The 22,314-nt window shown below is 41.4% G+C and overlaps 1 protein-coding gene across 17 annotated transcripts in view; it reads right to left on the bottom strand.

The window, feature by feature from the left end:
* Rims2 (regulating synaptic membrane exocytosis 2) overlaps positions 1 to 22,314 on the bottom strand; it is a 540,571-nt gene that overhangs the window by 442,431 nt on the left and 75,826 nt on the right. For 4 of the 17 annotated variants that reach the window (XM_052160864.1, XM_052160857.1, XM_052160861.1 and 1 more), the window contains exons 2-3: positions 8,600 to 8,632; positions 8,108 to 8,194 (exon numbers count right to left, since the gene is read on the bottom strand). The exons of the other annotated variants lie outside the window; for them this stretch is intronic. In XM_052160864.1, the coding sequence (XP_052016824.1) occupies positions 8,108 to 8,194; positions 8,600 to 8,632 (120 nt within the window). The remainder of the gene's footprint in view (positions 1 to 8,107; positions 8,195 to 8,599; positions 8,633 to 22,314) is intronic. 17 annotated transcript variants of the gene reach the window in all.

Raw genomic sequence — 22,314 nt, 5'->3', positions numbered from 1 at the left:
GGAAATCTAGGACATTATAAAAAAAAACAAACAAATAAACCTATAAATAATAGGTATACAGGATAAAGAAGAAACCCAAGCCAAAGGCACAGAAAATATTTTAAACAAACTAATAAAAGAAAATTTCCTAAATCTAAAGAATATGCCTCTTAGGATTCAAGAAGTATGTAAAATATCAAATAGACAGGACCAGAGAAGAAACTCCTTCTGCCACATAATAATCAAAAACATTATTGTACAGAACAAAAAGGATATTAAAAACTACAAAGAAAAAAGATCAAGTCACACATAAAAGCAGGCCTATAATAATAATACCTGACTTTTCAGTGTTAACTCTGAAAGCCAGATGTGCCTAGACTGATGTTCTACAAACTCTGAAAAACAACAGGTATCAACCCAGACTGCTGTATCCAGTTGTAGTGGCTTAAATAAGAATGTCCTCCATTGACTCAAATATTTGAATACTTAGTCCAGGGATTGGCAGTATTTGAAAGGATTAGCAAGTGTGGACTTGTCGGAGGAAGTGTGTCACTGAAGGGTGGGATTTGAGATTTCAAAAGCCCATGCCAAGCCCAGCAGGAGCGCACACACACTCACTCACCCACCCTCCCTCCCCGCCCCACCCCTCGAGGACCTCCTACCCCTGTGATCCAGGATGTAGCTCCCAACTACTTCTCCAGCACTATGCCTGCCATGTCTGCTGCCAGGCTTCACCATAATGATGCACTAAATCTCTGAAACTGTAAACATGCCCCTAATTAAATGCTTTCTTTTATAAGAGTTACCTTGGTCATGGTGTGTCTTCACAGCAATAGAATAGTAACTAAGACACCAACAAAGATATCAATCATGCCAAGTGGGCATGCTAGTGCATGCCGTTAATCGCAGCACTAGGGAGACAAAGGTAGGTAGATCGCTGTAAGTTCAAGGCCATCCTGATCTATAAACTGAATTCCAGAACAGCCAGAACTATTACACAGAAAAACCCTATTTTGAAAAACAAAAAACAAGACCCCCCAAAAAAGTTGCCAATTATAATAGGAGAAAACATATTTCATCATAAGATCAAATTTAAACAATTCATTCACAGATCCAGACATAAACACTAGCTGGAATACTTCCACCTAAAGAAAAAGTTTTTATCCCAAAGCAAAAGAATATACCTTTTTCTCAGCACCTCATGGTACCTTCTCCAAAATAGATCATATAGTTGGTCACAAGACAGACCTCAACAAATATAAGAAGATTGAAAAAATCATCAGATCCTACTACAAAAGCCTATACTCAACACAACTGGAGAATCTGGAGGAAATGGACAATTTCCTAGACAGATACCAATTACCAAAATTAAACCAGGATCAAATAGACCATCTAAACAGACCCATAACCCCTAAAGAAATAGAAGGGGTCATAGATAGACTTCCAACCAAAAAAAGCACAGGACCAGATGGTTTCAATGCAGAATTCTATCAGACCTTCAAAAAAGACTTAACACCAATACTCTTCAGACTTTTCCACCAAATAGAAACAGAAGAAACACTACCCAACTCCTTTTTTGAAGCCACTATTACACTGATACCAAAACCACACAAAGATCTAACTAAGAAAGAGAATTACAGGACAATTTCCCTTATGAATATCGATGCAAAAATACTAAATAAAATTCTTGCCCACCGAATCCAAGAACACATCAAAACGATCATCCACCATGATCAAGTAGGCTTCATCCCAGGGATGCAGGGATGGTTCAATATAATGAAATCCATAAATGCTATCCACTACATAAACAAACTCAAAGAAAAAAACCACATGATGATTTCATTAGATGCTGAAAAAGCATTTGACAAAATTCAGCATCCTTTCATGCTAAAAGTCTTGGAAAGGACAGGAATTCAAAGCCCATATCTAAACATAGTAAAAGCAATATACAGCAAACCGGTAGCCAACATCAAACTAAATGGAGAGAAACTTGAAGCAATCCCACTAAAATCAGGGACTAGACAAGGCTGCCCCCTCTCTCCATATCTTTTCAATATAATTCTTGAAGTCCTAGCTAGAGCAATTAGACAACAGAAGGAAGTCAAAGGGATACAAATTGGAAAGGAAGAAGTCAAACTATCACTATTTGCAGATGATAATGATTGTATACTTAAGTGACCCTAAAAACTCTACTAGAGAACTCCTACAGCTGATAAACAACTTCAGCAAAGTGGCTGGCTACAAAATCAATGCAATCAAATCAGTAGCCTTTATATATTCAAAGGATAAGCAGACTGAGAAAGAAATTAGGGAAATGACCCTTTTCACAATAGCTACAAACAGCATAAAGTATCTTGGGGTGACTCTAACCAAACAAGTGAAAGACCTATATGACAAGAACTTCAGATCTCTGAAGAAGGAAATCGAAGATCTCAGAAAATGGAAAAACCTTCCATGCTCGTGGATTGGCAGGATTAATATAGTTAAAATGGCCATCTTGCCAAAGGCAATCTACAGATTCAATGCTATCCCCATAAAAATCCCAACCCAGTTCTTCATAGAGCTAGAAAGAGCAATTCTCAAATTCATCTGGAATAACAAAAAACCCAGGATAGCTAAAACTATTCTGAACAGTAAAAGAACTTCAGGGGGATTCAATATCCCAGACTTTAAACTCTACTACAGAGCAATAGTGATAAAAACTGCATGGTATTGGTACAGTATCAGGCAAGCGGATCAATGGAATAGGATTGAAGACCCAGAAATGAACCAACACACCTATGGTCACTAGGTCTACGACAAAGGAGCTGAAAGCATCCAGTGGAAAAAAAGATAGTCTTTTCAACAAATGGTGCTGGTTCAATCAGAGGTCAGCATGCAGAAGAATGCGCATCGATCCATTCTTATCTCCTTGTACCAAGCTCAACTCCAAATGGATCAATGACCTCCTCATAAAACCTGACACACTGAAACTAATCGAAAAGAAACTGGGGAAGACCCTGGAGGACCTGGGCACAGGGGAAAAGTTCCTGAATAGAACACCAATAGGTTATGCTCTAAGATCAAGAATTAACAAATGGGACCTCATAAAACTACAAAGTTTCTGTAAGGCAAAGGACACTGTCAAAAGGACAAAACGTCAACCAACAGACTAGGAAAGGATCTTCACCAACCCTAAATCTGACAGAGGGCTAATATCTAATATATACAAAGAACTCAAGAAAGTAGAACCCAGAGAACCAAATAACCCCATTAAAAAGTGGGGTACGGAGCTAAACAAAGAATTTTCACATGAAGAACTTCAGAGAGCTGAGAAACACCTTAAGAAATGTTCAACATCATTAATCATTAGGGAAATGCAAATCAAAATAACCCTGAGATTTCACCTCACACCAGTCAGAATGGCTAAGGTCAAAAACTCAGGAGACAGCAGGTGTTGGCGAGGATGTGGAGAAAGAGGAACACTCCTCCACTGCTGGTGGGATTGCAAGATGGTGCAACCACTTTGGAAATCAGTCTGGCAGTTCCTCAGAAAACTGGGCATGTCAGTTCCTGAGGACCCTGTTATACCACTCCTGGGCATATATCCAGAGGATTCTTCAGGATGCAATAAGGACACATGCTCCACTATGTTCATAGCAGACCTATTTGTAGTAGCCAGAAGCTGGAAAGAATCTAGGTGTCCTTCAACAGAGGAATGGATACAAAAAATGTGGTATATTTACACAATGGAGTACTATTCAGCCATTAGAAACAATGAATTCATGAAATTCTTAGACAAATGGATGGAGCTGGAGAACATCATACTAAGTGAGGTAACCCAGTCTCAAAAGATCAGTCATGGTATGCACTCACTGATAAGTGGATATTAGCCTAGAAACTTTGAATACCCAGGACATAATCCACAAATTAAATGATGTCCAAAAAGAATGGAGGAGTGGCCCCTGCTTCTGGAAAGACTCAGTGCAAGAGTATAGGGGAATTCCAGAACAGGGAAGTGGGAAGGGGTGGATGGAAGAATAGGGGGACGGAAGAGGGCTTATGGGACTTGCGGGGAGTAGGGACCCAGAAAAGGGGACATCATTTGCAATGTAAATAAAAATATATCAATAAAAAAAAAGAAAGAAAAAGTTTACTATACCCAAGAAGATAAGATACAAGAAATAATCCCAGGAAAGTTCAAAAAACAAAAGTTATCAATTATAATAGGAGAAAACATATTTCGTCATAAGATCAAATTTAAACAATTCATTCACAGATCCAGACTTTAAAAAACACTAGATGGAATACTACTGCCTAAAAAAAAAAGTTTACTACACCCAAGAGGATAGGACACAAGAAATAATCCCAGGACAGTTCAACAAAGACATTCTAAAAACCACAACAAAATAACAGAAATTAATGAATGCTGTTCAATAATAACTCTTAATATTAACAATGTCAGTTCCCCTGGACTTGAAAACAGAATCTTTCTGCTGCCTCCAATCCATCTTCTTGCTTCCTCCAAGAAATACCTCACCATCAAAGTCAGACACCACACTCAGCTTCCTAAAATACAGATATGATTAACCGGAAATTAAATGGAGTTACCAAAGAATACCCAACTTTACACCAGATACTACCCAGTTATTAGGAATGGGTTACATCTTTTTGAGTTGTTGAGTTGAGTTTTGAGTCCTACAGACTCTCCTCCCAAACAGTATAGGTTATTGTCAATGATATTGGTTACCCTCCATGACCCGATGCTAAGACCCTACTGATAAAGATGCCACATACTTACGTCATTAAACATGGAAAAATTGAGCTGGTGATCAAATGGAAGGAAGCTTCACTGCTACTGAAGTTCCTAATGCTAGAAGGCACTCATATGCTGAGAGGAGAAAAGTCAGCAGCAGTCTCGCCTAGCTACAAATCCTATGAGCCAAAATAAACCGTGTGTGTAAGAGATGGCCTCTGATGCAATGTTGTGTGTGTAACCATCTCACCTTTCTTATTGACTTCAGGCCTACTCCAGGACACAGAAACCACACCTCCAACTGCTAATGTGGCCAACAACCTGAGACCAGGTAGGTCAAAGGCCCCAGGGAAAAACCAACAATTATTATTCTTGTAAATAGATATAACAATAAAACAACCCCTAAAGACAAGTTGCTTACCCACTGATCTATACATCACTTGACCCTCATCAGAGAAGCTTCTTGCTAAAACAGTAATTAATATAGAAATGCACAGCTGGGCAGTATGTCGAGAATGAAAAGCTTTGCACTGATTAGCTCTAACTGGGGTGTCTTTATCATATACCTCCCCTCAAGACTCAAAGATTTATTCAGAATAGAGAACCCAAAGACTGCAAGAACCAGGGGTAATGGACAACATCAAAAAACAGTGTCTTCAGACACAACTGGGCTGATGCATATATGAATCCAGAGATTGTAACAGCATGCATAAAAACTGCATACGTTCAAGTCAGGAAAAGAATGCCAGCACAGAGAAAGGAAGCGAGCGTAAAGGCTCACTGCTAGCCAAGAAGCTATCTGCAATTAGTAGTTGTGGGGAGAGAGAAAAGGAACGGGGTTTTTCCCCAGTGGAATGACACTGGGTAAATCAACCAAACTTCAGTGCTAGTCCTATGTTAAGGAGTAGCTGACAATCACAAAATGAATTTCATGGAGGTTTTGATTTTTGTTTTCTGTGTGTACAAATACGCTTGCATGTACGTGTGTGTGCACACCTGCACATGTTCACATGCTTTGTTTTGGTTTTTGTCATTTTGTTTTATTTTTTAAATAATATAAATGCATTCCTCCCTTCCCTTCCTCTTCTCCAAATCCTCCCTCCCATACATTGTACCCTGACTTCAAATTCATGACCTTTTTTTAACTAATTTTTATTGCATGGTGTTCTATTCAGGAACTTTCCCCCTGTGTCCATGTCCTCCAGGCTAAAATAAAAGATCTTTTCTCAATACTGACATCAGACTTCAGAAAAAAATAGAAATAACAAAGGAAATGTAAAATTAACATTTTTTGAGAGAGAGAGGGAGAGAGGGAGAGAGAGAGAGAGAGAGAGAGATCTATTGTGTAGCTCTGACTTCCTGTAACTTACTCTGCAGACCAGGCTGACCTCAAATTCACAGACACCCACCTGCATCTGCCTCCTCAATGCTGGGAGTAAAGACGTGAACCACCACGCCCGGCCAAAATTAATGCTATTTTATAAGCCTTCAATTTCCACTAGCATTAGCCTTCAAGATATACCATCAATATATGATCAATACTCTGAAGGACTAAAACTCGTCTGAATTAATGAGGCTACTCTTAGTAATCTTCATCTCTACTCCTTGATTCTGCTCTATTACACACTGAGGACACAGCACAAGAGTTAGGCACTGTGACACCCTGTCTACTCCAACAGATACAGTGAGGAACTGACTCTCCATGACCTGAAATCAAAACATTCAGTTTTCTGGAAGAAAAGAAATGGGGTGTGGGCAGTAAAGAGAAGAAAGGGGGGAGAAGGAGAAGGGAGAGAGAGAAAGACAGAGAGAAAGGAAAGGAAAGAAGGGAGGGAGGCAGAGAGAGAGAAGAGAGGAAGGAAAGGCAGGAGAGGGGTGGTTGATTAACAATTACCCCTTTGATAAAAGTTCCCAAATATTGTTCCTTGGATTCATATTTTATAGCTAAAAAGATAGTCCCTTTTTTCTGGGCTATTGAAAATCAAACATTTAGGAGAATGTTTAAAATCCCCCTAAAGTATATAATCTTTAGGGGGGGGAAAAACAGTCAATGACTCTTGACTAAAACAAGTGAAAAAATAAGGTAAACAGTTTGTATCAAACACAAAAGAGGACTGGTTTCCTAAAATCAGGATACACAGCAAATGTCTTTTTTGAATATGCTTCTTGGTTTGAATTTTCATTATAATATTATCCCTAATCTTTGGTCTTAAATGAATCTTAATCTAAGCCATTAGAGTACTTTTGTAGGAAAGTGCTGAAATAGACACTAAGATTAGAATTATCCTTATTGCAATAGCTATTCACTGGGCAAATTTCCATCAGAAATCAATGGAAATCAACTGTGAACGAATCATAGTAGATGTTACCACTGTTCATGTGCACGTTTCCTCTCTTCCCATGGCATGGTGAGACGTTCTAGACCTCCCTGCATATAACTAAAATCTTATAGTAGGTTTGGGTCAATAGGTTGTAAGCTCAAATGACTTATTTCACTTTTATTTATGCAATTAAGAATAAAAATAATCACGCCGGGTGGTGGCGCATGCCTGTAATCCCAGCACTCAGGGAGGCAGAGGCAGGCGTATTTCTGAGTTCGAGGCCAACCTGGTCTACAGAGTGAGTTCCAGGACAGCCAGGGCTATACAGAGAAACCCTGTCTCGAAAAAAACAAAGTCAAAAAAGAGGAAGAAGAAGAAGAAGAAGAAGAAGAAGAAGAAGAAGAAGAAGAAGAAGAAGAAGAAGAAGAAGAAGAAGAAGAAGAAGAACTTCTGTGAATAAGAATAAGAAGTTCTTCTGTGAAGAACTTCTTTAAAATCTCTTAACGATTAAAAGAAATGGAATCTAAAAGTTTTTAGTGCTTCAAGTCATTGCGAGAATTCAATACCATATTCCCCAGTCATGTTTTATAATCTAAAAACGTATTCTGTGAATCATGATTTGATGTTCAAATAAGTTTAGTAAATAGTGTTATGATCTAATTATAGTTAGGTTCTTAGAATTGCTTCCTAAATGAATCTGCTTAACCTTTCTTAAAACAACTTATCCAAAACTATTTGACCACGCAACAAATTTAGGAGTTAATAGCTCTTACTATCCTCTAGCACTTTTGTTTGGAGATACTCTAGAATATACTACATTGTTGGAGAAATATGTTCCTGGGGCAAATATGGCTGACATGTTTGTGTTAAGTGAGGAGGATTGCCTGTTCTTCCCAGGATCTCTGAAGTTATCCTGCTTTCTGTTTAGATTTCCATGGACGACTAATGGCAGAACCTTTTGTCTCTCAGCTTCCCTCCCTGAGGCGCAGCATCCCAGGGCACAGTTTTACTTCACACTTTTAGGGTTCTACGTACCATAGACACTATCAGTCTATGCAGACCGCTTACTTACGTCTGGGGTTCCTTCTCATTGTGTTGTTTCTGCTGGGGCTGAAGAACGTTATTTACCAGTTCAGTGATCCCACTAAAGGGAAACCACCTGTTTAAATAAGCAAATAATGTGACTGAAAAAAACAAAAGAACAACAACATAGATTCAACCATTTTTACCCAAAATTAAAAAAAAAAAAAAAAAACCCACAGGCACAAAAGCTACAGCCAATGGAAATGTGAGCTCCAGTTATCACCAGGCAATCAGAAAGTAGGGAAATTAATTGAACACTCAACTAGTCCACAAGCAGTCAGCAAAAAACTACATCCAGTCACTATGTGGATGAAGTAAGAAGCTGCAGGCAGCTCTCTTACAAGCCAGAGAGTCAGAAAGCAAAACACACACTAGCTGCAGCCTGTCCAGTATTAGTGTAAGCTAATACCTCAAAGGTGCAGAGAGCAGAATACGGCAGAACAGGAGTCAAGTGTGCTGCACTCAGAATACAGTTACTTACTGTGTCGGTTGTGGTTTGTGTTCTTCTTTGATCCTAAAAAAATAAGTTTGCACAACTGAGTGCACTGTACTAAAGCAGCGATTTCTACCTATACACTTGTAGTTATATCTAAGGGACATGAAAAGTAGGGTTATTACACAGGAGAATTTAGTGCTGCACCATAAAGAATTGAGCATTTCCGTCAATTTTATACGAAGTGGGAGGAAAAGAGGCAAGTTGGCTCATTTGGTTTTTTCTGTTTGTTTCTGTTCTGTTTAGGGACCTATACACAGCAGGGGGGCCGCACACAGCAGGGGGCCGCACACAGCAGGGGGCCGCACAGCAGGGCCCCGCACACAGCAGGGGGGCCGCATACACAGCAGGGAGCCGCACACAGCAGGGGGCCGCATACACAGCAGGGCCCCACATACACATCAGGGGGCCGCATACACAGCAGGGAGCCGCATACACAGCAGGGCCCCGCATACACAGCAGGGAGCCGCATACACAGCAGGGCCCCGCATACACAGCAGGGGGCCCGCATACACAGCAGGGCCCCGCATACACAGCAGGGGGCCCGCATACACAGCAGGGGCTGCAAACACAGCAGGGGCTGCAAACACAGCAGGGGCCGCATACACAGCAGGGGGTCGCATACACAGCAGGGAGCCGCATACACAGCAGGGGCTGCAAACACAGCAGGGGGTCGCATACACAGCAGGGGGCCGCATATACAGCAGGAGGGTCGCATACACAGCAGGGGCCGCATACACAGCAGGGGGCCGCAAACACGGCAGGGGCTGCATACACAGCAGGGGGCCACACACAGCGGGGGCTGCATACACAGCAGGGGGCCGCATACACGGCAGGGGGCCGCATACACAGCAGGGGGCCACACACAGCAGGGGCTGCATACACAGCAGGGGGCCGCATACACGGCAGGGGCCGCATACACAGCAGGGGGCCGCACACAGCAGGAGGGTCGCATACACAGCAGGCAGCTGCATACACAGCAGGGGCTACAAACACAGCAGGGGGTCGCATACACAGCAGGGGGCCGCATACACAGCAGGAGGGTTGCATACACAGCAGGGGCCGCATACACAGCAGGGGGCCGCAAACACGGCAGGGGCTGCATACACAGCAGGGGGCCACACACAGCAGGGGCTGCATACACAGCAGGGGGCCGCACACAGCAGGGGGCCGCATACACAGCAGGGGGCCGCACACAGCAGGGGCTGCATACACAGCAGGGGGCCGTATACATGGCAGGGGGCCGTATACATGGCAGGGGGCCACATACACAGCAGGGGCTTCATACACAGCAGGGGGCCACACACAGCAGGGGCCGCATACACAGCAGGGGGCCGCATACACAGCAGGGGCTTCATACACAGCAGGGGGCCACACACAGCAGGGGCTGCATACACAGCAGGGGGCCGTATACACAGCAGGGGGCCACACAGCAGGGGCTGCATATACAGCAGGGGGCCGCACACAGCAGGGGCTGCATAGACAGCAGGGGCCGCATACACAGCAGGAAGCCGCATACACAGCAGGGGGCCCATACACAGCAGGGGGCCACACAGCAGGGGGCCCACATACACAGCAGGGGCTTCACAGCAGGGGCCGCATGCACAGCAGGGGGGCACACAGCAGGGGGCCGCATACACAGCAGGCAATCCCTTGCACTCCTGAGATACATCCTCAGCCCTGATAAACTGTCCTTCTACTAAAACTCTACAGAGCTTTGTAGCAATGTTTTAGTCACAAATTTCACAATGTATTTTTACTTTAAGGTACCATAGTAAATACGGTAAAATTAACTAAAAATAATTTCTATTTTACTTGTTTTAGTCTATTTTTTTAAAAATAAATTGAAGGAATATTTTTAAATAAAATATGGGATTTTTATAAATGAACTTTAAAAGCCTTATAAATTAATTAATTTGTGCCTAAAGGAGTAGATAAAAGGAAGTGGAGGGGATAATATAGTCAATGTCTCATAAACTAATATTACTAATACTGTATATATTAAAATAGTCATGTTAACATAAGTTCTTCATGTAAGTAGAGTATAATGAAAGTAAATTTAAATAAATACTATGTAAGTAACTATAATACAATCAAATGCTTCACTTTCAATTTTGCAGAGTTCTTCAGGCATCTAAAACTAAAGGTCAGCTCTCTTACTCTCTGAGGTAAGATTTTATATAATCAAGACCTGACTCAGAAGCAGATGGTTCTTAGTGGGTATGATGTGAGTAACTAGACATTCTTTTACAACAAACCCCCACCTCCTGTGACACCCCAGTGACAGCCCAGGTGACACCCATGTAAATTACCCTTGGGGTTAGTACTGTTCACTGTCCCTTATTAAAGTCAAACTCCACAGAGTGTAGGCTCCGTATGCTCTTTTCACAGTTTTCAGGAAATGAGGAGGAGATTGGATCAATATACAGCAGTAGGTATGAAATCTAATAGCACTGAATATTTAAAAGACTGAGAAGGACCTCATAGGGCAATGATGATTGGTAAAACTGGACTTTCTATAAATGGCTTGAGAAATGAATTTACTTTCTCAAAAGACTAAAACTTGTAAATAAAATTTACACAACAACCTAGGATTTTTCATTACAAAATCACACCAATAATGCAAGCTGAATCTTCTCTTTAAGTAAGATTTTTGTTAGTTTTATTGTATGTAATGGTTCATCAGGTCAACTTAGCTGAATTGGGCAACACTGAGATTGGTGAAACAGATCTCAGGAGGTGTCTGTGAGAACATTCCAGAGACACTTCAATAAAAGTTAAAGACTGCCCTGAGTATGGACAACACCATACAGAAGACAGAGGCGCAGGTGAATAAAAGGAAGAGAAAGCCCGCTGGCACAGGCATGCGCCTCCGCACGCTGCACTTCCCGCCCACCCACCATAGGGTAGGCAGCGTATGCTCCTGATAACATGGCAGTGTCAGGAGCAGCAACGAATCCAGCTGACTTTAAAGCGAAAGCAATAAGAAGGGTCAGCTGAGTGCTAGGATAGCACAGACAGACGAGCAGGATGGCAGAGATTTAACCAAGGTGCCTTGTGGGATCAGTCAGCCAGAGCCTAGCAGACTGTAAAAAAGAGAAGCAGAAGACTGGACAGAATTCTGAAGCTGAGGTTCTAAATGGGCTCCCAGGAGACAAGTGCTGGGAAAGGCAGAAGGGATTTTGGAAACTGTACTGCAATAATTGTGGTAGTCTTCTGAGAGGCACTTCAGGAAGAAACCTCCCAGCCCCAAGGTAAACAAACAGGCAAGCTTTCCGTGCTCCCTCAAGGCCTAGAAAACCCCACATGTAATCCCAAAACACCAGAGACAAAGTTGTAATTGGAAAATGAGGGGGATCTCAGACTGGAAAATTTTGGCTAAAAGTTGACCTCCAACACAGAAAATCTTTCTGCCTAAGAAAGACACATTAACTTATTTGAACTTACTGAGATAAACAGGCTCCAACACACCTGTGGAGAAAAATACAAAGGGCAATGCCAGGGAGGGAGCCTGCCATCTCGATTTAAAGAAATATTAAATACCTTCAACTTCATCTCACTGCTTTTGTATATTTTGCACTTTGTACTTTACAGTTGTGCAGTGTGCTGTAGTTTCTATCCTGGATGAAAAGGCTTTTATGGCTGGCCTACAGATGATCAACAAGGTCTTCCTCTATTTCTCTTGTCTGATCCATACACCCTCCTCCTCATTCTTTTTCTTGACTCACTCTTTTCTGATGTAAACTCCTTCAATTCGTTATTTAAATATTGGTGCTCTTATCACTACAGAACTATAAAACTACACTTTTTTTTGTTCAGGATAGATGAAACTGACTACTGGTTAATAAAAGCAAAAGAAGCAGGTGTCTTCTACTCCAATGCAACATTGGGGCTATCCTAAAATCCTTATATTGTCTAGTACAGTCACCCTCCCCCCAAAAATACCAGAAGAGAACATAATTGCAAGTGAAGAGAAGCCACCAAGAGGACTTGAGTAAAATAAGTTAGAGAAAAGGATTGGAAAGGAGAGGACTGTGGAGCACATCCATCCCAAGGATTCCTGTCGCTGTGGTACCATACTGTATAGAAGCAATGTTCTCACGTTTCCTAATTTAAATTTAAAAAAAAATAGAGGCACAACTAAGTAAGGAAATTTATGTGAATCAGGATAAAAAATGTTAATACGTGGGGGATTTTTCTGTCCACTGTTAACATATCTAGTACAGCTATTGTCTAGTGCTATGAAAAGCACTAGACTGCCAAAAGCAACTTGGGGAGGAAAAGGGTTATATCATGTTGCAGTTGCCCAGCCTGTCAGGAGGGGAAATAAAGGCAAAATAGGAACATGGAGGCAGGGCTGAAGAGGAGGGTGTGGAGGACAGCTGTTGGCTGCCTTGCTCAGTTTGCTTTCTTAAATAATCCAGGCTCACCTTCTCAGTAGTAGCACTACAGCTGGATCTTCCCACACTGGTCATTAATCATGAAGATCCCTCACAGACTTGCCTATAGGCTAATATGATGGAGGCAATTTTTCAATTGAGATTCCTCCCTTCAAGATGACCATAGCTTACTTCAAGTTGACAAAAAAAGAAAGAAAAAGAGAAGGAGAGGGAGAGAGAGAGAGGAGAGGGAAAGGGAGAGAAAGGAAAGGAAAGGAAAGGAAAGGAAAGGAAAGGAAAGGAAAGGAAAGGAAAGGAAAGGAAAGGAAAACACAGCATCTACTGTTGATGTAATTGCTTCCCAAAATTCATATTTAATAACTATTGCATATTATATCAAAAAATTTACATGCAAAAGCATTAAAAAATGGATAACATCATTCAAGTCATCATCAAGAAAGAGTTTCACAGTGACCAAGGGATTAAATCATCACCAAAATCAACAGTTTCTAAAAAGAACTGATGCTATCAGGACAAAAAAATTTCTGACATAAGATGGCTAAGTTCATGCCAAAGGTTAAAAATATTTTATGATTTACAATGCTGTCAACTTGTTTGTGGTATCAAAAATAAAATTTATGCCACAATATGCCAGTGGAAACTGACTTAGAGATATAGTATTTTCATGGATTCAACGGCTGATTTAAAGGAATTAAACATGCCTCTTTCAGGTAAAAACCAACTTATCAAGACAATATTTCCAATCTTAACAGTATTATGAAATTGAAATTATGGTAAACTCAAATTAAGGAAGATAACTTCATGCATTTTGACATGTTTGCTAAACATCCTCTGAACAGTGAAATTATGTAGCCTTGATTATCAGTCTGATTCAATAATTTGAAACAGATTTGTAAGTTTCTCAGGAAAATATTTTGGTATATTTTTTACTCCATCTTTACTTGACATAATTATGACACCTGCCAATTTTCAAACAATAAATGGAGCTTCAGTCTGATATTTAACTTGAGGAGATGCTATTCATATCTCCTTATTTGACATTTACAAGATTTGTCTCCCAGAAACAAATATCCCTGACTCCACAATCACACTTTGGTTGTTGTCTTCTGGTAGCACCTACATTTGTGAACAACTATTTGCAAGATAAAAAACGAACCACAATGTCGGATGAGCACCTTAAAAGCTCCTTGAGGACTATAACCAATCCATCAATACAGACCCGGACGCAAATGCAGCACCGCTAGCTTTAGGTCGTCCTCGCAGCTCTCTCTCTATAGTTGAGATCTAGAAAAGTCGATGCTTTATTCCTCACATGTGTTCATTTTATTTATTAGTGGCTAAAATTGGGACTGACTTGATTCTAAACAAGTCCCAAATGGGCTGATGAGGAGAAAGCTCAGCTGGTGTCCTGTTCACTGTAACCAGGAGCTGCTGAGTGCCATCTCCAGCATGTGTATAGAAAGTCACTGAAGCATATGTACTAAACTCGCAACATTTGAGAGGCAGAAGAAACAAGAGGATCCCCAAGACTCACCAGACAGGTAGTGTAGCCCAGACATCAAGTCCCAGGTCTCAGTGAGATTCTGCCTCAAAAACTAAGTTCAATGGACTTTAGGTCATGACCCAAGGATGATTACAGGCCTGCACACACACCTACACATATGAACACATACAGACACTCTGAACTTCGGATATAGTTCAATTGGTAAAGCCCTTGTCTAACATCATTAAGTAAAACTCAAGGTTTGATGTCCACTACATAAACCAAGTATGATAGTGGACATTCATATCCCCAGCACTCAGAAGGTAGCAGCAGGAGGATAAGAAGTCCAGGGTCATCCTACATAACGAGTTCCAGGGGCTCCTGGGCTACATTAGATCTTGTCTTAAATTTTTGTTTGTTTTTGCCTTTTGAAACAGGGTATTTCTACATCAGTCATGGCTATCCTGAAATACACTATATGTAGACCAGGCTGACCTCAAACTCACAGGGACCCACCTCTGCCTCCAGAATTCTGGGATTACAGGCATGCACTATCACACCTGGCCACTTTATTTCATACACTCTGAATAGAGCACTTCATAATTACTATCATTTTGTAAGAACTCTATTGCAAGATTTTCCATGTCCAAACATACTAGGGCAGTGGAAGGCCTGTGATTGGACAGAAAAGTGGAAGCAGAGCTAGGATTAGGGGAGTCACAGAGGTCTCAGGAGAGAGGTTGCAGGAGAGAGGTCACAGGAGAGAGGTCGCAGGTCGAAGACCAGATGGCTTCTGATATTTTTCTGTGTGTTTTCATAAGGTTAGAAATAATGGGATAAAACTTTATCACTTTTAATTGGTTCTGGAATTACTGTATTGGTATCTTATAATTGTGATTATGATATACATAAATCTAATTGGCTAACTAATTAAGCATTAAGAGTCACACTTCTACTGGATGGCGAGCTGGCAAACTGTAGGTGTATGGGGTGTTGCGTAGTAGCAAGAGGAACTCAGGATCTCCCGCCAAAGAAATGGCTAACAGAGGGGCAGCTGAGTGAAATGGCCCATTAGAGGCAATACATTCTATATGCAGCATATGTATTTGCACATACGTATATAACTAAAATGAAATTCTATGAAATAATACTAAGTGAAATATATGCTAGTGTTATCGGTTATTTTCCACTTCGTCTCTGTTCTTTTTGTTAGTAGTGGTGGTTTGTTTGGTTTTTTTGAGACAGGGTTTCTCTGTGTGGTCCTGGCCATCCTGGAACTCCATCTGTTGCTGAAGGCCATGCAAGAGGAATGACAAATGGCTTTAGAACTCTTGGAATGCAGTCCACGGGTTACCATGCCCACATGGGTGTGCCATGGCCCTGAGGACCATGTGTCTTGAGGACTTCATGTGTTCCCAAGGTCTGCTCAGGGCCCAGGATCAGACCGGAAGGCCTTCAGTCCTTTCTCTAACTTCTCCATTGGGGACCCCATGCTAAGTCCAATATTGGCTGCAAGGATCCACCTCTGTATTTGTCAGGCTCTGGTGGAGCCCCTAGAGACATTCTTGTGACATATTAATGAACAAAGTAGCTGCTTTCTGCCCTTGTCTAAAAAAATCTGCCTGAAGCTAAACGGAAGAGTTTTGGATTGTTGGCACTGGCAGACAACAATTCAAGACAGCCTGGTAGCGACTTGTTGTGTGGTTATTAGCAGTCACACTTATGCAGAACAAAAGGGGGCAAGCTAAGCAAGGAAAAGTATAAAATATACAGTTTGAGGAGAAAAGAGCACCAAGAAGTTTAATAGAGCTAGTTCCAGTGCTCAAAAAAAAAAAAATTTTTTTTTAAAGTTTAAAGAAAAGCATGAGCTAATGTAATATAGACAGTGGTGACCTCAGGGCAAGCTCCTACTCAGCTAAGCTTCCAACTTGTGGAAAAGCATTTTAATAAAAAGTTTAAGCAGTGAAGAAGACCATCCACAAAAGAAGGCTGGTGAAAATATATTGAAAGAGAGAGCCACACTGCAGCCCCAGCAAGCAACAGAGCTTGGCAGTTTCAGCCACTTGATTCTGGCTTTAGAGTCAAAAATACAAAGCAAAGAGGATTGTGGAGCTTCCTCTGAGACTAAGGAGAGCCGCTGAGGCCTGACATGAGTCAGGGGTGCCCCTGCATCGATGCCTAGGAGGCCATTGGGGGAAGCCTTGAAGGGGAAGCCTGAATTTTGCTGGAGACCCAAAGAGATTAGAAATACTAAAGCTATGGAATTCCTGTCAAGGAAAGCTGCAGACTGGCTGTGGAACCACCCATCCCAAGAGAGAGTCATGTAACAGTCAACAAAGCTGCAAAGAGGAGATCTGAGTGTGCTCTGACATCACGTGGAGACACAGAATTTGGGGTTGTCCAGCTCATTTACAGTCTTGCTGTGGTTCAGCACTTCTTCACTTTGTCCCCGTTCCTCTCTTTTGGAATAGTAATTTATAGTCTATAGCACTGTATGTTGGAGGTATGTGATATGCTTTCTATTTTCATTTCTCAAGGCAATATAGTTAAGAAGTTACCTTAAGTCTCAGAAGAGACTTTAAACTGCACGTTTAAGCAGTATTCAGATTGTAGTAGACTACCAGGACTTTTGAAGTTGTGCTAAATGCATTTTGCATTATGATATGGATATAATCCTATGGGGGCCAGAGAGTTGAAGGTGGTGGCTTGAAAGAGGCTTGAATGTTTGGTCACCAGAGAATGGGACTATATGAAAAGATTAGGAGACGTAGCCTTATGAGAAGTGTGTCACTGAGGGTGGGCTTGCTGCCTACATATCCAGATGTAGAACTCACTACCATGTCTGCCTACATGCCACCAAACTCCCTGCCACAAACTACACCTTCCATTAGAGTTCCGAGCTCTATTCAATGGAAGAGTTGGGGGAAGAATTGCAGGCTGCAACGGGGATAAGAACTCCACAGGAAGAACAGCAGAGTCAAATAACCTGGACCCTTGGTGGCTCTCAGAGACTGGACCTCAAACCAAAGAGCATACACAGGCTGGACCTAGACCTCCCTGCACAAATGTAGCAGATATGCAGCTCAGTCTTCATGGGAATCCGCCAAGAACTAGAATGGGGACTACCCCTAAAGCTGTTGCCTTGTCTGGTTTCAGTGGAAGAGGATGCACCTAGCTCCACAAGACTTGATGCGCCAGGGTAGAGGGATGCACAGGGGAGTTGGGGAGTCCACTGTGTCAGAGGAGAAGGGAATAAGGAATTGGGGAGAGGGACTGTGAGAAGGGGGAAGAATCAGTATGGAAAATGAATAAATAAATTAATGCAGGGGAAAATCATCCTGAGTGAGGTGATACAATTATAGTATGTATTCCCTTGTATGTAGATGTTAGCTGTTAAGTCATTAACAAGTAAGATTCCATCTGTATAAACACAGAGGCTAGGTTCAGAGTGAGGGAGTAAAGGGAATGGCCAATAGAACAGATAGCTGTGATGGACAGGATGGGGGCAAACTGAAATGGGAAGATAAAATGGGGAAATGAGAGGGAACACAGAGAGGGACAGAAAACTGAGAGCCATTTGAGGGAAGTGGAAACCTAATATAATATGAAGGCAGTCTAAATGTAATCACCAAATAATGGAGGAGACTGAGTCCGGCCCAACTGGACATCTCTCATCACCAAATGAAGTTTCCAGTCCCAGAAAATGGATTACAAATAGTTGAACTGTTGGCCCAAGAGGTCCCATGGAAATCCCCAAACAACCTATGCTATTGCAAATACTTTCCACAAACTGGTGGCAAGGACCTATTTCTGAAGACACCTACATAATTCATTGAACACAGAGAAGCTGAACTGGTGGCCTACTTAAAGCCTTCATCTCTATAAACTAGTGTTCAAGATACTGAAATGTACTCTGCATGCTACCAAAAAGAAAGGCCAACCCAACCCCAAACCCTTAGATCTGCAATGGTGATCTTTCCTACAAGATATGCTGGTGTTGTAGTGCCACAAAACTGGGAGTAACCAACCAAGTCTGATTTGATCTGAGGTCCATTCCAAGAACTGGAACCCATACCTGGTGCTGTAAGGTAGCCAAGAACCTGGAACTACATTAGGCCTGGGGCCAAAGGAACATGCCAGTAAATTACTCCTAACAATTTTCTGCTACGCTCATAAATCAGTGCACTGCTCAGTCATCGTCATAGAAGCTTCTTCAGACTGGAACAAATACTGAGACCCATCAGCAAAACAATATGCAGAATTAGAGACCTTAGAACCCTGTCCTAAACAGGACGTCTGTGTCAAATCCTTTCCCCCCAGGTCTCAGGGAACCCTGGAGAAGAGGCAGAAAGAGTGTAAGAGCCAGAGAGGGAGTCCACCAAGGGAACAAGGCACACAAAGCACACATGAACTCAGAAAGTAAGGCAGTGTGCACAGGGCCCACATGGATCTGACTAAATGGAGTCCTAGAGCTGAGAGGAGTAGTAAATACACACCACCATCTCTATCCCAGAAACTATCTCCAATCATAGCCACTTGCAAAATTAATGTCCTCCAAGGGAGTCTCCCTGGGGAAACACCATACTTAAGGGTAGGTCCCATGTCCAAAAGTAGATAGCCAACACTAAGTGAATTCAATAGCATCTCTGGAGGTTCTTTTTCTCATAATGTGTGTTAGTGCATTTTTTTTCAATACTGTACAGATCCTTTGCATATATACTATGGCTTCCAGATTAGTGTTTTTATGAGACTGCTTTTCGTGTGCGTGTGTGCGTGCGTGCGTGCGTGGGTGCATACGCACGAGCGCACATGCGTGCAGATTTCCTGTGCTTTTTCTTTGGCTCTTTTTTTTCACAAATCATTTATTCCTGTTCTGGCTCATTTGTGTTTGTTTTATTTTATTATCATTCCTTAGATGCTTGTGTTCTAAGGAGAGAGTAAACAGATGGTGATCCAAAGGACTGAGAAGGACCAAGATCAAGTTGAAGGACAATACATCATAATCAAATAATGTTGTATACAAATCTATTTTCAATTAAAGGAAAAATATATGGGTAGCACAGATTGTATTTGGTGAGTATTTGATAAAAAGTCATACGACACAAAGTTGGGTGCTGTAGCAAAGTGGGGAAGGACCTGGAAGAAACTGGGGGAGGGATGAATATTTTTAAAATGCATTCTGCAAAATTCTCAAAAAACTAAGAAAAAAATTTAAAGGAAAATAAGAAATTTAAGCAAAATTTGTACATGAATGTGCATAGCACTATTATTGATTATCCATAAAAAGTGAAAACAACTCAAGTGCCTATAAGCTGAGCCATAAACTGAGCTGTGGACAAGGTATCGAATATACATACGACTCAACAGTGTACAGTCACTTAGACAAGGGAAAACTATACATGTTATGGCATGAATGGCTCTTAGAAATATTGCTGAAAATGAAAAAAACAGACACAAAGAACTATACACATTGTATGATTCCATTTATAGGAAATATGAGGAATAGAGCAGTCCCTAGATGTGAATTACATTGGTGGCTTTTAGGGGTGAGTCTGATATTGTGTAGTTAAATGCTAAATTCTGAATGCCACGATCTGGTTGCAATCAATGAGCAGATTCTCATGTTCACCATTTGTTGTGTAAACCTTGCTACCCAATTTAAAGCTATTGGTTAAAAGAGGTAAACAGGGTTTAGGTTACCAGGCTGGAGGTCTCAAGTAGGGACTATGAGGAGAGAGAAGACAGGAAGGAGGGAGGAGGAGAAAGAAAGATGAAGGAAGCAGAAGGTTTCCACTAGACATGATGGCCCAGGATCATGAAGCTGAGGAAAGTGACCCCTGCAGATGGACCAATGGAGCAGAGATAACCCAAGCATGACTCAGACAATAAGCATTTGTGCAGCACAGCTAGAGAATTAAGTCTAAGGTAGAAAAAACTAGATTAGGGGTAATTAACCCAGTAATTGTGCTAATTCCATTGGACTCTACCTGGAGTATGAGGGCAGGGTATAGGGTGGGGGGGGGCGAGTAGCCAGGTCACATTAATAACTAACAGAGTTATTATAGAACATTTAAAAGTTCCATTTACAATGGTTGTTGAAGGAGGCAATGGAGAGGATCACTCAATGGGTACAGAGTTTCTTTTTGATTAATGAAAATGTTTAATAAATAGACAGTGATCCTAGATGCCCAACTTCAGATGTACCAAATGCCACTGAATTCTATACTTTAACATTATTAAAGATGTAAAAGTTGTATGTGTGTGCTTTATAATAAAAAAGAAATGAAATATTAATACAAATTAAAATAAATGACCCCTGATAACCTTATACTATATGAAAAAGACAGTCTCAAAAGAAAATACATAAGCCAGCTCTGGTAGCACAAGTCTATAATCCAAGATCCTTGAGAAGCTGAGGCAGAAGGATTACAAAATCATGGCCTGGTCAACATCACAAATTCAAAGCAGGTTAGGTTAATTTGGCAAGATCCTGTCTAAAAATAAAACATGTAAAAATAGCCTAGAAATATAGTGGTAGACAGCTTTACTTTCAAGTGCAAAGTTCTATGTTCAGTCCTCACTACTGAAAATGTGTATGGTTTTATTTATATAAAACATCTAGAATTCGTAAATCAATGGAAGGTAAATTAGTGGTTAAAGAGAAGGGAGGGGAGGGGAGGGTTAAGTGCTAAATAAAGGATTCTCTTAGAGAAAATAAAGTGGTTCCAGAATTCGACTATGGTTTCAGTTACACAGTGTAAAGGACTCATCTGTGAGCTTTGAAAAGTTGAACTGTTATGGTATACAATGAATCTATGTGCATATATGATGTACAAGCATGAGAGGAGAGGGGTAGGGAGAGAGGGAGAGGGAGACCTTAAAAAAACCCAGTCACCAGGAAAATACTAAAACTTTAAAGAAAAGGATAGACATAAAAAGCTTTAACTAGCCTTAAAGCAGAAGAGACCCTGCTTCTTTCCTGCCACCTTGCACTTCCATAGCAAAGGCTTAGTAGTAAAGCTGGTGACTTTGCCTTTAGTAAAATTCTGTACACATTCCACTCAATTTACTAATTTTGAAGTTGAATGTTTTATACAATTCTATAGAATCAAAATATGTGCCAAAGAACTAAACGGCACAAAAATCAGACTTGGGATTTCTCTTCTTCTCCTTCCATGGTAACAACCTAGCATCTAACAAAGGCCAATGAAAAGAGTGGTGTCAAATGTATTATGTCACTAACCAGTGCACTAATGCTATGTGCTTTCTATACTGTATATGAATATTAAAGAAAAGTTCCCGGGTTCCATCTGCACTGGGAGCTGATCCTATGCCAAATATCTTCAGGAGAGAGCTGGTCTCCCAGGAATGCTGACACACCTGTGAGCACAAATTCTGATCAATTCCTGGCACAAGAGGGAGCATCCCAGAGCCATCAGGCCACAGGAACCAAGGAACAGCCTAGAACAAGATCCTTCCAATGTCTATCTGCAGCCCAGAGCTGACCCAGTGCCACATCTCTCCATATCCAAATTCCTCCTGGAAAGAACTGATCTCCCGGGAGTGCTGACAAACAGAATGCAGGAGAGATGAGACACAGTCAGAGACAGCAAGACCAACTAACACCAGAGATAACCAGATGACAAGAGGCAAGGGCAAGAACTTAAGCTACAGAAACCAAGGCTACTTGAAATCATTAGAAACCAGTTCTTCTACCACAGTGAGCCCTGGTTACCCCAAGACACCAGAAAAGCAAGACTCTGATTTAAAATCGATAATAGAGGACTTTAAGAAGAACATAAATAACTCGCTTAAAGAAA

The sequence above is a fragment of the Apodemus sylvaticus genome, chromosome 17 (genome assembly GCF_947179515.1).
Source record: "Apodemus sylvaticus chromosome 17, mApoSyl1.1, whole genome shotgun sequence".
NCBI lineage: Eukaryota > Metazoa > Chordata > Mammalia > Rodentia > Muridae > Apodemus > Apodemus sylvaticus.
Note: the sequence above shows the minus strand (reverse complement) of the source record. Positions and strands in the feature narration are given on the sequence as shown.